The sequence below is a fragment of the Periophthalmus magnuspinnatus genome, chromosome 21 (genome assembly GCF_009829125.3).
Source record: "Periophthalmus magnuspinnatus isolate fPerMag1 chromosome 21, fPerMag1.2.pri, whole genome shotgun sequence".
NCBI lineage: Eukaryota > Metazoa > Chordata > Actinopteri > Gobiiformes > Gobiidae > Periophthalmus > Periophthalmus magnuspinnatus.
The window spans coordinates 4260576-4276187 of record NC_047146.1 but is presented as its reverse complement, the minus strand read 5'-3'; the positions used below and the strand labels follow the sequence as shown (position 1 = coordinate 4276187).

The 15612-nt window shown below is 44.8% G+C and overlaps 1 protein-coding gene across 1 annotated transcript; it reads left to right on the top strand.

Moving 5' to 3' along the window:
* The first annotated feature begins 6524 nt into the window (after positions 1 to 6524).
* Positions 6525 to 12966, top strand: LOC129457309 (scavenger receptor cysteine-rich type 1 protein M130-like). The gene is made up of 7 exons (XM_055230717.1): positions 6525 to 6744; positions 7267 to 7545; positions 7721 to 7839; positions 7903 to 8017; positions 8562 to 8840; positions 8989 to 9118; positions 12918 to 12966. Exons 1-7 carry the CDS (start codon positions 6525 to 6527, stop codon positions 12964 to 12966), a joined length of 1191 nt encoding a protein of 396 aa, XP_055086692.1.
* Positions 12967 to 15612: the final 2646 nt, after the last annotated feature.

The window sequence follows — 15612 nt, the reverse complement described above, 5'->3', positions numbered from 1 at the left end:
GTCTACGTCGACATTCGGTTACATTTAGTGACATTTACACTGACGCACAGTCACATCTGGCCATGGATGGCGGCCATTTTGCAGATGTGGCCCTTGAAGAAAATGAGTTTGACGCCCCTGCTCTACGGCAAAGTTGACGTCAGGATGTCTCCCATTGACACAATGTATTTTGACTTCGTGAGCAACTTCATGAACTGTAGTGAATATGAACTTCATCCTCAAAAAGTGCTGTCATTCTTCCCGTTTTGGGGCTGAAGCAGCTTCTTACTCACTTACTGGGTGAGCGAGACTCCGTCTTTATCATTGGTCACTGTTGTTTTGGTCTCAGGGAGCTGATTGGACGAGGATGGACAATGATTGTTGCCTTCCTACATCCTTAAGGCTCTCATTTACTCTGCTCTTCCAGTCTTTAAGTAAAACATTAAAAACACAGTTGTTTCTCACTCAATACATATGTTGCCTCACTTAAGGAAACATTCTGAATGGAAGGACTTTTCTCTGCTTATGCCGTTGGTAAATAACCATTAATTTGCCCCATTGTTGTCACATACATCCTTTAATCAATGAATCAGAGGAGTGTACACACTATAAAAGAACTATTCTTACTTTTCACACGTCCCAGTGAGAGCAGAGTAAATTTAAGTTGGTATTAAGGTTTTTGTTTTTTTCAAATATTTGCAGGTTAGAAGTTTTATAAAGAGCTCATTGTCTTACTTTCTAAATCAGCCTCCTGACTCTGCATCTACACTATTTCTGTCCATTTTAAAAAGCTTTGGTGACTAAAATTCATAATATTGTGTCAGTTATGGACTGTACCACCAAACTACATCACTTACAAGATGTGTGTCAGAAGGACCTGGGCATGATCATTACTGATATTCACTGGACAAAAGCTCCAGAGAATGAGCACTCCTCCTCTGTTTGTATTTGACTCAATCTTATTCAGTTTAAAGTGTTGCATAGACTGCATCTATCAAAACTCACACTGTCCTTTATGTGACACATGTAAACAGCAGTCAGCCTCATTAGCTCACATGTTTTGGAACTGTTCTAGTATTATATTTTACTGGAAAAGCCTATTTGATATTTTGTCCAAAACTCTTAAAAAAACACTGAAGTTGCTCCAATAGTTTCTCTTTGGAGTGAAGTCGGCAGCTGTCGAACTATCAAACCCTCAAGTCTGTGGTGCATTTTGTGATACTTTTAAATTTAATAAACTGGAAACAAAAAACACCCCCATCTCATTTGATCTTAATGAAACACGTCATGAAACATCTACAATTACAAAAAATAAGGTTTAACTCAACTGAACTGAACAGATAATATTGGATGAATCCTCTTGTTGTTCACTCTTCACTTTTTTGTTTTATTTATTTTTTTTATAACCTATTCTATATTGTATAATCTATATATTTGCTTGACTTATGCAAAAACACAGTAAGAGTGTGAAATATGAGAGCGTGATACTGGCTGATAGTGAGTTTCCTTCACTCTGATAAAATGGGCCTTTGTGGTTCAATTCTCAGAACAGCAGCTCTGAGCTGCACACGCTTCAAAACATGTCAGATCTCAAACTGATTTCAACTGCAGACCATGTTCTGTAAAAATGTTAAATGGCCCCTGTTTTCATATTTATGACCAACTCAAGACGACATCACTGCTGCACATAATAGATAGTTAATACTTTTTGTCAGATCAGAGATCTGAAATTTGTCTTGCACATAAAACAGTGGCTCCGTTGCTTCACATTAACATCACACATGCGACACAGACACGATACAAACATTAATTCAAGTGACACACATTTACTCACTTTCTAGCACTTTGATAGCTATGGATTAAGCTCCTTGTTTATTTTAAGGATTGACTGATGAACAAAAGAATGCTTCAGCCTAACCTTATTAAATCGTGGAACACTGAACCGTCGCCCAGATGGAAGCATTGCATATTCACAGTTCAAAACATGGTTAGAGTCAGAAATGATGTTTCTTGCCAGTCGTATTGTGTTATTGTGATAGGCAGCCTCATACTGACCTTCTAATGGCTGACCCACAGTCTTAGAACAGATCTTGATCAGGTGTTTAAGTCCAGACTTTACTGATGTGGACAAGCAGCTGTACCACACAGCATTACAGTACTGCAGCACACTGAGGATAACAGCAGTATAGAACAGTAGGAGGATCTGACGAGTGGCTCCAAAAGATCGGAGGCGACGGAGAAAGTACAGAGTACAAAGTAATGCTCCTCATTAACGAGCGGACTAACCTTAACCCTAACGAGCAGACTTCAGAGCACACGGAGCACACGGCCCTCGTGCTACAGTCACACCACAAAAATATTATATTGTTAAACCTTTGGCCAATGGGCCGGATTTGGCCCGCGGGCCGCCTATTGATGACCCCTGTCATATCAGCTCTCCCTGAATAGAAACAGGCCACTGTGTGTGAGCACAGGCCTATTCTACACTACAGGACTCCAACTCCTGTTATAGTCCTGGTCTGGACCTGGTCTGGACTTGGTCTGGACCTGGTCTGGTCCTGGTCTGGACCTGGTCTGGACTTGGTCTGGACCTGGTCTGGACTTGGTCTGGACCTGGTCTGGTCCTGGTCTGGACCTGGTCTGGACCTGGTCTGGTCCTGGTCTGGTCCTGGTCTGGTCCTGGTCTGGACCTGGTCTGGACCTGGTCTGGACCTGGTCTGGTCTTGGTCTGGTCCTGGTCTGGTCCTGGTCTGGTCCTGGTCTGGTCCTGGTCTGGACCTGGTCTGGTCCTGGTCTGGTCCTGGTCTGGTCCTGGTCTGGTCCTGGTCTGGACCTGGTCTGGTCCTGGTCTGGACCTGGTCTGGACCTGGTCTGGTCTTGGTCTGGTCCTGGTCTGGTCCTGGTCTGGTCCTGGTCTGGACCTGGTCTGGACCTGGTCTGGTCCTGGTCTGGACCTGGTCTGGACCTGGTCTGGTCCTGGTCTGGTCCTGGTCTGGTTATTTTATGATCTATGTTATAATGTTCTTCTTCTCTCTCACAGAAAACACTCTGTTCCACTCTGTGATGTCATGTGGTAAAACAGGAAGTGCTCTGCTGTGTTTTTAAACTTTCACTTGAATCATTTGGATCATTTCAGACCTGGATTTGTCGATCTCTACAGAACTAAAGGTAAAAGGAGCTGTTCACTTGACAACTACCACTTCATGACATCACAAGGTGGAACAGAGCATTTTGAGCTTTGGAGATGTAACAGACTAATAATAAAGTGTTACTCAAACATGTGTGAATGAAACAAAACACAACTCCAGGTCTGTTTTTGATGAAAAAACAACATCCTAACACGTCTTACAGCTCACATGAATCCATTTTGTGTAATATAGGACCTTTAATCACATCAGCAAATGGTCCAAACGCAGAGACTGACCGTGGGGGACATCTGGACACAGACACACTGGACATCGCTCCTCACTGGTTTAGTTTAGTCACAGTTTTAAAAAAGTGAACATTCAAACACATATTTGAATTATAAAAAACATCAGATTATGACGATGTTATTTAGTTTTACCAAGAAAACCCACAAACGATGAAGAGATAAGAATGTGTTTAAAACAGGAAACTCTTAAAGACACGTCTCAGTGCTGGTTTAGACCTGGTTTAGACCTGGTTCAGTCCTGGTTCAGTCCTGGTTCAGTCCTGGTTCAGTCCTGGTTCAGTCCTGGTTCAGTCCTGGTTATGGCTCTGGGAGCACTGGTCCTGGTCTGGTTCGTCTACACTTTGGGTAAGTGAGACTTGTTTGTCTTTGATTTATTTCCAAAAATATAAAACGACATGAACAGTGTCATAAAGTGAAACATACGAGACATGAATGAAACGGAGGAGAAAGAGCCGTCTGCTTTTTCTCCACACGAAACTTTCACAGGAACTTAATATAAAACATGATGAACTTAATATAAAACATTTCAAAGTATTTCATTTCCATCACACTCATTCTTTACAAACAGATCTTTCCTTTTCTTTTTTCAGACTTAATGAGTTGGTTTCATGTGTTTCTTAAATCTCATTATTGTTGTGGATCCTGGTCTTTGTCCAGATGACTCCATAAATGAACTCCTTTCACTGTTTCGTTCCATATTCTTGGTTCTGAATCTGTTTGAACACTTTTGTTCCTTTTTGGCTGTAGTAACTTGTTCTTATCTCAAAGTCTTTGAATGTTTACAGGTGATACATGGCACTTTGCTTTATACATGACTTTAGGATACTTAAATCAACAATATCATGACCTTAGTGCAGTGGTTCTCAAATAGGGGTGAGATGCCGGGGGGCGAGTATGACTCCGTGTATGACACTGTAGATACTGTAGACAGCGCGTACGCAGCAAAGAGCAGGAGAGAGTGAACAGATCGTGACACAGGACAGTGAACAAGAGACACTTTTGCTAAAGAGACACAATGGAAAACATTTTAACAGGGATGAAAAGAAAGGAGAGATAGACGGAGGTAAAGAGACGCACGAAACTCACCCGAAAAGTAAGACGAGGAAGTCTGATGAAGAGTATGGAGCACTTGGCTTCACCGTGACTCCGGTGGGACACGAGGACAGACCGGTGTCTGCTGTGGCAGTGGACAGTATGAAGCCAAATAAGTTAAGACGCCTCATTACACCTCAGTCACGCTGATAAGACGCTGGAGTTTTTCAGCGTAAACGTGTCAAATATTAACAACAATCATCCACTTTGTGAATGTCACTTAAAGCAGCGAGCACTGAGCATCATATAAGGGGGCGACCAAATTGCTAGGTTGGTTAAACGGCTCTCTATAAAGAGTGTGATGTTTTCATGTGATACTTTTACTTTTACTCGAGTATTTCTTTGCTCTGGTGTCTGTACTTTTACTTAATTAAAAGAAAGTACTTCTTCCACCACTGTTTCTTTGTCAAAGTGTCTTTTGGCCTCACTCTGCAGCTACTTCAGTCTTAGGGGAACTGGCTCGTGTGTGTCTGAAACTGTCTCAGAACATGTGAAAATAAATGTACATTTATTTAATAAAAAAGTGTTTCTAAACTCAAACACAGCCTGATCAGACCAGGCCTGTTTCCTGTTTCCATCAGACGAATGAAACCAGCCTGTGGCTTTAATGAGCCCAACAGCCGCCATTTTGTGTGAAGCTCTGTGTCATGTGACCAACAACCGCCATTTTGTGACATGACTTTTGTGTGTGCAGGGCTCCTGGCAGAAGACAACAGCTCAGGTAAAGACACTCACACACCAGGATAACCACTCTGCCACAGTAACACAGGGAGAACATGCACACTCCACTCAGATCAACTAGTCATTTTGGTTTTAAAATGTTTGTATTAACTCGCTTTACATGATCCTGTTTTGTTTTGTTTTTTTCACTATTGTGTTTGTACATCAAGAAATATTAATAAAAGACAAATGAGGCGTCTTCTTTCCCCGACGTCTCTCTCACTAGCGTTAGCAACAGGTTTGATTGACAGTGTTGCTAGGCGCCTGCTCCCTGCTAAACCAGTGGAGCAGCCTCACTAAAGATTGGCTCTTTGGTTGCTATGATACTCAGTCGTAATTCCCAATATGGAACATGGCTCCAAATTGGCCCTATAACTGCAGGCCTCGATGAGCTTCATTTGACTGGAGCTGGTGATGTGACATTTCTTTTTAATTTATATGGATTTTGACACTGATGCTGAACCGACACAAGAATCAGAACAGAATCAGAGCGACACGAGCGAGAGACTTGTGCAGAAAAACAGATCATCATATGAACAGTAACAGATTCTTCGTTATTATTAATATTGTAGTCCAACATTTAGTTTAGATGTTCATAATTCCAAAGTGTAAACTCTCCCACTCTCAGTTTGAACCGTCTTAAACACATCTGAGCCTTGGTCTCACTTTTCTCTGTCATTAGTTTGTATAAAATGAGTTCTCACATTGGCTTCTGTCATAGAAATAAATAATAAAAGAGCCAGTCTTTTGAACGGCTCTTTGAAAAGAACAGATCCAAAAGATTCAGATCCCATGAAAGAGCCAAAAGTCCCATCACTAAGTGGAGCCAAACGCTGTGGGTGACGTCACACACATTTAGTCTATTTCTTTATACAGTCTGTGCTTTCTCTGCAAACAAATATATGATTTAAAAATGAGGAAATCCACAGGACTGTCCTCCTTCCATCTCCTGACAGTCTTTTCACGACAAAACTGAATCAAAACAGATCATTTTTAAAATCTCAGAGCCCCCTTGTGGCCCAAATTAGAGCCCCTGGAGGGCCTAGTTTGGCTCGTAGGCCCCACTTTGACACAACTGCACTAAAGCTTTTGTTCAGGTGACAGAAGTGAAACTTTTGTTTTGCTCTGCCCCAGTAACAAAAGAAAGATATACTCAGGTAAAGGGGCGGGGCCTCACTGCTCAGGTAAAGGGGCGGGGCTCACTCTGTCCCTTGTCTGTTCAGAGCCGCTCAGGCTGGTGGGAGGGGCCAGTCGCTGTGCTGGGACTGTGGAGGTGAGACACAGAGGAGAGTGGAGACGGATGGGGCCCTATGGAGACTGGCTCCTGGAGGACACAGCTGCTGTGTGCAGAGACCTGGACTGTGGCTCTGCTGTTTATGGAGAAAAGAGAAAGGATTTTCCACAGAGTCCAGTGTGGTGGGTCTCATCTGACTGTGTGAAGAAGTTTGCAGTGAGAGACTGTGTCTATGATTCTTCCTCCTCTTCCTCCTCTTCCTCGGGTCTGGAGGTGAAGTGTTCAGGTAAAAGTCTGATCTTACATTTTTATGTTCCTCAGATGTTTTTTCTCGTCTTATTCTTATTTATTTCTTTGTAAAGGGACAGCTCATATTAATGAACATTTAAAAATGTAAATATGTAAAGATTAAAGCCAACGTGGAACATTTCCATCTTCAGTCCATCGACAGCTTGATGTAAAATAGTCGACAACAGAGAAAAGAACAACAACAATCACACAAAAGCAAATGTAACACACAACACACTCACTACACACACACACACAGTTTAGACTGGTGTCTGTCATGTTTACTGTGAAAACTACAGAGAGATTCACTTCACACGTGTTTAGTAACAAGTGAACCAGGACTGAACCAGGACTGAACCAGGACTGAACCAGGACTAAACCAGGTCTAAACCAGGACTAAAGAGGACGACGTCTCTCAGATGAATGCAGCATGTGTCCTATTGGCTCAGAGCGGTGATGTCACAGCCCTGTGTGTGTCCTATTGGCTCAGAGCGGTGATGTCACACATGTGTGTCCACAGACTCGGTGCGTCTGGTCTCGGGGCCCAGTCTGTGCTCAGGATCAGTGCAGATCTGGGACCAGTCCTGGACCTGGGTCTGTGAAGGGGCCTTGGACCAGCAGGGGGCAGAGGTGCTGTGCAGGGAGCTGGGCTGTGGGGCTCCTTCTCTCCTCCAGGGGGCGCTCTCTCCTCTGGAGCAGACGTTCCACTGTGAGGGCCATGAGTCTGCTCTGATGGACTGTCCCCGCTCCGGCTCAGAGACCTGCTCCTCTGGAGCCGCTGTCAACCTCACCTGCTCAGGTAAAGGGGCGGGGCTTCACTGCTCAGGTTAAGGGGCGGGGCCTCATTCCTCAGGTAAAGGGGCGGGGCCTCATTCCTCAGGTAAAGGGGCGGGGCCTAATTCCTCAGGTAAAGAGGCGGGGCCTCACTGCTCAGGTAAAGGGGCGGGGCCTCACTCTGTCTCTTGTCTGTTCAGAGCCGCTCAGGCTGGTGGGAGGGGCCAGTCGCTGTGCTGGGACTGTGGAGATGAGACACAGAGGAGAGTGGAGACGGATGGAGCCCAATAGACACTGGCTCCTGGAGGACATATCTGCTGTGTGCAGAGACCTGGACTGTGGCTCTGCTGTTTATGGAGAAAAGAGAGAGGATTTTCCACAGAGTCCAGTGTGGGGAGTCTTACCTTACTGTGTGAAGAAGGCTGCAGTGAGAGACTGTGTCGATGATTATTCCTCCTCTTTCTCCTCTTCCTCGGGTCTGGAGGTGAAGTGTTCAGGTAAAAGTCTGATCTTACATTTTTATGTTCCTCAGATGTTTTTTCTCGTCTTATTCTTATTTATTTCTTTGTAAAGGGACAGCTCATATTAATGAACATTTAAAAATGTAAATATGTAAAGATTAAAGCCAACGTGGAACATTTCCATCTTTAGTCCCTCAACAGCTTGATGTAAAATAGTCGACAACAGAGAAAAGAACAACAACAATCACACAAAAGCAAATGTAACACACAACACACTCACTACACACACACACACAGTTTAGACTGGTGTCTGTCATGTTTACTGTGAAAACTACAGAGAGATTCACTTCACACGTGTTTAGTAACAAGTGAACCAGGACTGAACCAGGACTGAACCAGGACTGAACCAGGACTGAACCAGGACTGAACCAGGACTAAACCAGGACTGAACCAGGACTAAAGAGGAGGACGTCTCTCAGATGAATGCAGCATGTGTCCTATTGGCTCAGAGCGGTGATGTCACAGCCCTGTGTGTGTCTTATTGGCTCAGAGCGGTGATGTCACACATGTGTGTCCACAGACTCGGTGCGTCTGGTCTCGGGGCCCAGTCTGTGCTCAGGATCAGTGCAGATCTGGGACCAGTCCTGGACCTGGGTCTGTGAAGGGGCCTTGGACCAGCAGGGGGCAGAGGTGCTGTGCAGGGAGCTGGGCTGTGGGGCTCCTTCTCTCCTCCAGGGGGCGCTCTCTCCTCTGGAGCAGACGTTCCACTGTGAGGGCCATGAGTCTGCTCTGATGGACTGTCCCCGCTCCGGCTCAGAGACCTGCTCCTCTGGAGCCGCTGTCAACCTCACCTGCTCAGGTAAAGGGGCGGGGCCTCATTCCTCAGGTAAAGGGGCGGGGCCTAATTCATCAGGTAAAGGGGCGGGGCCTCATTCCTCAGGTAAAGTGGCGGGGTTTCACTGCTCAGGTAAAGGGGCGGGGCCTCACTCTGTCCCTTGTCTGTTCAGAGCCGCTCAGGCTGGTGGGAGGGGCCAGTCGCTGTGCTGGGACTGTGGAGATGAGACACAGAGGAGAGTGGAGACGGATGGAGCCCTATGGATATAATGGACCCTGGGTCCTGGAGGACACAGCTGCTGTGTGCAGAGACCTGGACTGTGGCTCTGCTGTTTATGGAGAAAAGAGAGAGGATTTTCCACAGAGTCCAGTGTGGGGAGTCTCATCTTACTGTGTGGAGAAGTCTGCAGTGAGACACTGTGTCGATGATTCTTCCTCCTCTTCCTCGGGTCTGGAGGTGAAGTGTTCAGGTAAAAGTCTGATCTTACATTTTTATGTTCCTCAGATGTTTTTTCTCGTCTTATTCTTATTTATTTCTTTGTAAAGGGACAGCTCATATTAATGAACATTTAAAAATGTAAATATGTAAAGATTAAAGCCAACGTGGAACATTTCCATCTTCAGTCCCTCGACAGCTTGATGTAAAATAGTCGACAACAGAGAAAAGAACAACAATCACACAAAAGCAAATGTAACACACAACACACTCACTACACACACACACACACAGTTTAGACTGGTGTCTGTCATGTTTACTGTGAAAACTACAGAGAGATTCACTTCTCACGTGTTTAGTAACAAGTGAACCAGGACTAAACCAGGACTAAACCAGTACTAAACCAGGACTGAACCAGGACTAAAGAGGACGACGTCTCTCAGATGAATGCAGCATGTTTCCTATTGGCTCAGAGCGGTGATGTCACAGCCCTGTGTGTGTCCTATTGGCTCAGAGCGGTGATGTCACACATGTGTGTCCACAGACTCGGTGCGTCTGGTCTCGGGGCCCAGTCTGTGCTCAGGATCAGTGCAGATCTGGGACCAGTCCTGGACCTGGGTCTGTGAAGGGGCCTTGGACCAGCAGGGGGCAGAGGTGCTGTGCAGGGAGCTGGGCTGTGGGGCTCCTTCTCTCCTCCAGGGGGCGCTCTCTCCTCTGGAGCAGATGTTCCACTGTGAGGGCCATGAGTCTGCTCTGATGGACTGTCCCCGCTCCGGCTCAGAGACCTGCTCCTCTGGAGCCGCTGTCAACCTCACCTGCTCAGGTAAAGGGGCGGGGCCTCACTGCACAGGTAAAGAGGCGGGGCTTCACTGCTCAGGTAAAGGGGCGGAGCTTCACTGCTCAGGTAAAGGGGTGGGGCTCACTCTGCCTCTTGTCTGTTCAGAGCCGCTCAGGCTGGTGGGAGGGGCCAGTCGCTGTGCTGGGACTGTGGAGGTGAGACACAGAAGAGAGTGGAGACGGATGGGGCTCTATGGATACTGGCTCCTGGAGGACACAGCTGTTGTGTGCAGAGACCTGGACTGTGGCTCTGCTGTTTATGGAGAAAAGAGAGAGGATTTTCCACAGAGTCCAGTGTGGTGGGTCTTATATGACTGTGTGGAGAAGTCTGCAGTGAGACACTGTGTCTATGATTCTTTCTCCTCTTCCTCGGGTCTGGAGGTGAAGTGTTCAGGTAAAAGTCTGATCTTACATTTTTATGTTCCTCAGATGTTTTTTCTCGTCTTATTCTTATTTATTTCTTTGTAAAGGGACAGCTCATATTAATGAACCAGGACTAAACCAGGACTAAACCAGGACTAAACCAGGACTAAAGAGAAAGAACAGAGAAAAGAACAACGATCACACAAAAGCAAATGTAACACACAACACACTCCATATGCACACACACACACACAGGGCCTGGCCTTTCGGGGGCCCTAAGCAGAATTTTCCTTGGGGCCCTCACCACATCTGCAACACAAATCCCACATTGCATCTTGATACTGCACAGATCTCTACAGATTACAGGCTGTATAAATAACACACCACAGACATCAAGGATCTTAAGTCAGACAGACCAGTGTCAAAAAAGGTGGTGCATTATAATGTGGCCCTATTGGCTAAAGTGAGAATAAACGTACAGGTTGTAAAAATATATGATAGATATTTTTTACAAAAAACAGCTGTTTAGACTAAATCAGTTTTAACATAAGACCCACTAAATATACTTTTTCCTTTATATATTTATGTTTGATATGATAAACACTGCCAAGAGTAAGTGACTGAAGTCAGTCTGTTGTTGATAGATTAGTATAGATAATTTAATACAATATTGGCTTTAACATTGAGTCAAACTGTGTTACAAAAAAAAGGCTATGTGTTGAATACCATATTGTATTTATTTATATCAATAAATTACTAATGTGTACACTCTGATAAATTACTTAAGTATTAAGTTATTATCACCAGGCATTACCAGCTTCAGAATCTTCAGCAGCATCTTGAGATGTGGATGTCACTTCATCTCCAACGGCAAAGAACTTGTCTAAAGAGCCTTTGCAGAAAAAAACATAAAACACAGTCAGACTAAATGTAAATCCAAATTCCTGAATAATGACAATAATGATGAAACCATTATTGAATTGTATGAAAATAACAATTAAAACAACACAGTTTATACCAAAAATAAGTAAATAAATAAATAAAATACAGGTGCAGGAAGAGGCAAAAAGCCCAAATATTAACCTTATGAATACATAAAATTGAACACTGTGGTGGTGCATTGGATAAAAAAAAGACATTTATGCAACTTAAAAAGTGAATTTAAACATGGATTAAAATTCAATCAAACATCCAACAATTGAAAGATTGTTAAACATTACCCTGAAATATCAGACATTTCCTTAAACTCTTTTTAAATAAAGTTTCTGCCGTCACGAGCCACATGGCTCTACACTTTACAGCCTCTGGATCATAGGCAATGAGTTTTGTATCTATGAATCTGCATTAATTTGAAGTAAAATGTGAAATGTTTAGGGATAGGGATTATAATTATGTAATAGTTATATATAGTTTATAAATGGCATTGAATAAAATAAGACTGTTACTAACCGTGGCTTTATTATGCTGCTCTGGTCTTCTACAAATGTGAAAGACCGGTGTCCCGTTAGCTCCCAGGCTCTCTCCATAATTTAGCCGAGCAATGTAGCACCAAACACCGCAGCGACAGTGAGACTGACAGCAACGCCTTAGCCTGGATTTAATGTTAAGAGATGCACAACAGCAGATTTCCCGCTAGCTAGCTAACAACAATATACTACACACACACATAATTCACAGGCAGGAAACACGATCATGAAAATGTTTCATAACGACACATGACTTTCACTACTGGGAAGAAGGTCACAAACACAGACCACCTTGTACTGGGCCTGGGCCCCGCCTCCTGTACACCTGCCACTGCGATGCTATGCTAAGTGCTAATAGCACTTTGACATACTAGATGCTATGCTAAGTGCTAATAGCATGCTGACACACTAGATGCTATGCTAAGTGCTAATAGCATGTTGACATACTAGATGCTATGCAAAGAGCTAATAGCACTTTGACATACTAGATGCTATGCTAGGTGCTAATAGGACGTAGACATACTCGATGCTATGCTAAGTGCTAATAGCATGTTGACATACTTTATGCTATGCTTAGTGCTAATGGAATGTTGACATACTAGATGCTATGCTAGGTGCTTATAGCATGTTGACATACTCGATGCTATGCTAAGTGCTAGCACTTAGCATAACATCTAGTATGTCAAGGAGCACTCTGACATACTAGATAATATGCTAAGTGCTAATAGCATGTTGACATACTCGATGCTATGCTAAGTGCTAATAGCACTTTGACATACTAGATGCTATGCTAAGTGCTAATAGCACTTTGACATACTAGATGCTATGCTAGGTGCTAATAGCACTTTGACATACTAGATGCTATGCTAAGTGCTAATAGTATGCTGACATACTCGAGATAGCAGTGGGTGGCGACATTGTGAATTAAAATGACGATAACGTAACTTGTCACATTAACAATTGCAGTAACCTCTGTGTAAGATTCACTCATTACCTCTAGATTGATGTTTCTTCTCTTCTTTTTACGCTTCTCCACACCCGACGGGTAGCTTCGTTTCGACACGATGAAGACGATGAAAACAAACTCGGAAAAGTCGGGCACAGTACAGTTCCATTATGCATTTGTTTACTCCAAACTCGTGCTCAACTACAATAAAGTTGGCCAATCATCGCAAGATCAGGTGTAGCGTCATTCAGTTGGTTGCCAGATTGTCATTACAAATACATCATGTGTGCACTACAGAGTGCACTTACTGCGCTACAGTGGAGACGTGTGAGTAGTGCGTACTGCACGAGCACTACATGCAATGTATACTGTGGGGGGTTGCAAGATTGGGGGCCCACTTGAGGCCTCGGGGCCCTAAGAGGCCGCTTAGTTCACTTATAGGCTGGGCCGGCCCTACACGCACATTTGCTATACACACAACACACTCACTATACACACAACACACTCACTATACAAACAACACACTCACTATACAAACAACACACTCACTATACACAGAACACACTCACTATACACATAACACACTCACTATACACATAACACACTCACTATACACATAACACACTCACTATACACATAACACACTCATTATACACATAACACACTCAGTCACTACACACACACACACACAGTTTAGACTGGTGTCTGTCATGTTTACTGTGAAAACTACAGAGATTCACTTCTCACGTGTTTAGTAACAAGTGAACCAGGACTAAACCAGGACTAAACCAGGACTAAACCAGGACTGAACCAGGACTGAACCAGGACTAAACCAGGACTAAACCAGGACTGAACCAGGACTAAACCAGGACTAAACCAGGACTAAACTAGGACTAAACCAGGACTAAACCAGGACTGAACCAGGACTAAACCAGGACTAAACCAGGACTAAACTAGGACTAAACCAGGACTAAACCAGGACTGAACTAGGACTAAACCAGGACTAAACTAGGACTAAACCAGGACTGAACTAGGACTAAACCGGGACAGAACCGGGACTAAACCAGGACTAAACTAGGACTAAACTAGGACTAAACCAGGACTGAACTAGGACTAAACCAGGACTACACCAGGCCTAAACCAGGACTAAACTAGGACTAAACCAGGACTGAACTAGGACTAAACCAGGACTAAACTAGGACTAAACCAGGACTGAACTAGGACTAAACCAGGACAGAACCGGGACTAAACCAGGACTAAACCAGGACGAAATCAGGACTAAACCAGGACGAAATCAGGACTAAACCAGGACTAAACCTAGTCTAGACCAAGACTAAACAAGGACTAAACAAGGACTAAACTAGGACTAAACCAGGACCAAACCAGGACTGAACAGCGACTAAACCAGGACTAAACAAGGACTAAACCAGGACTGAACCAGGACTGAACCAGGACTGAACCAGGACTAAACCAGGACTAAACCAGGACTGAACCAGGACTAAACCAGGACTAAACCAGGACTAAACTAGGACTAAACCAGGACTAAACCAGGACTGAACCAGGACTAAACCAGGACTAAACCAGGACTAAACCAGGACTAAACTAGGACTAAACCAGGACTAAACCAGGACTGAACTAGGACTAAACCAGGACTAAACTAGGACTAAACCAGGACTGAACTAGGACTAAACCGGGACAGAACCGGGACTAAACCAAGACTAAACTAGGACTAAACTAGGACTAAACCTGGACGAAACCAAGACTAAACCAGGACTAAACTAGGACTGAACTAGGACTAAACCAGGACTAAACTAGGACTAAACCAGGACTGAACTAGGACTAAACCAGGACAGAACCGGGACTAAACCAGGACTAAACCAGGACGAAATCAGGACTAAACCAGGACTAAACCTAGTCTAGACCAAGACTAAACAAGGACTAAACAAGGACTAAACTAGGACTAAACCAGGACCAAACCAGGACTGAACAGCGACTAAACCAGGACTAAACAAGGACTAAACCAGGACTGAACCAGGACTAAACCAGGACGGAACCAGGACTGAACCACAACTAAACCACGACTAAACCAGGACTAAACTAGGACTAAACCAGGACTGAACCAGAACTGAACCATGACTGAACCAGGACTAAACCACAACTAAACAAGGACTAAACCAGGACTAAACCAGGACTGAACCAGGACTAAAGAGGAGGACGTCTCTCAGATGAATGCAGCATGTGTCCTATTGGCTCAGAGCGGTGATGTCACAGCCCTGTGTGTGTCCTATTGGCTCAGAGCGGTGATGTCACACATGTGTGTCCACAGACTCGGTGCGTCTGGTCTCGGGGCCCAGTCTGTGCTCAGGATCAGTGCAGATCTGGGACCAGTCCTGGACCTGGGTCTGTGAAGGGGCCTTGGACCAGCAGGGGGCAGAGGTGCTGTGCAGGGAGCTGGGCTGTGGGGCTCCTTCTCTCCTCCAGGGGGCGCTCTCTCCTCTGGAGCAGACGTTCCACTGTGAGGGCCATGAGTCTGCTCTGATGGACTGTCCCCGCTCCGGCTCAGAGACCTGCTCCTCTGGAGCCGCTGTCAACCTCACCTGCTCAGGTAAAGGGGCGGGGCCTCACTGCTCAGGTAAAGGGGCGGGGCCTCACTCTGTCTCTTGTCTGTTCAGAGCCGCTCAGGCTGGTGGGAGGGGCCAGTCGCTGTGCTGGGACTGTGGAGGTGAGACACAGAGGAGAGTGGAGACGG

Coding starts and splice junctions, on each gene's coding strand:
- LOC129457309 (XM_055230717.1), top strand. CDS start 6,525: ATGGGGCCCTATGGAGACTGGCTCCTGGAGGACACAGCTGCTGTGTGC. Junction 7,546..7,720: donor TGTCAACCTCACCTGCTCAG/GTAAAGGGGCGG, acceptor TTGTCTGTTCAG/AGCCGCTCAGGCTGGTGGGA. Junction 8,841..8,988: donor TGTCAACCTCACCTGCTCAG/GTAAAGGGGCGG, acceptor TTGTCTGTTCAG/AGCCGCTCAGGCTGGTGGGA.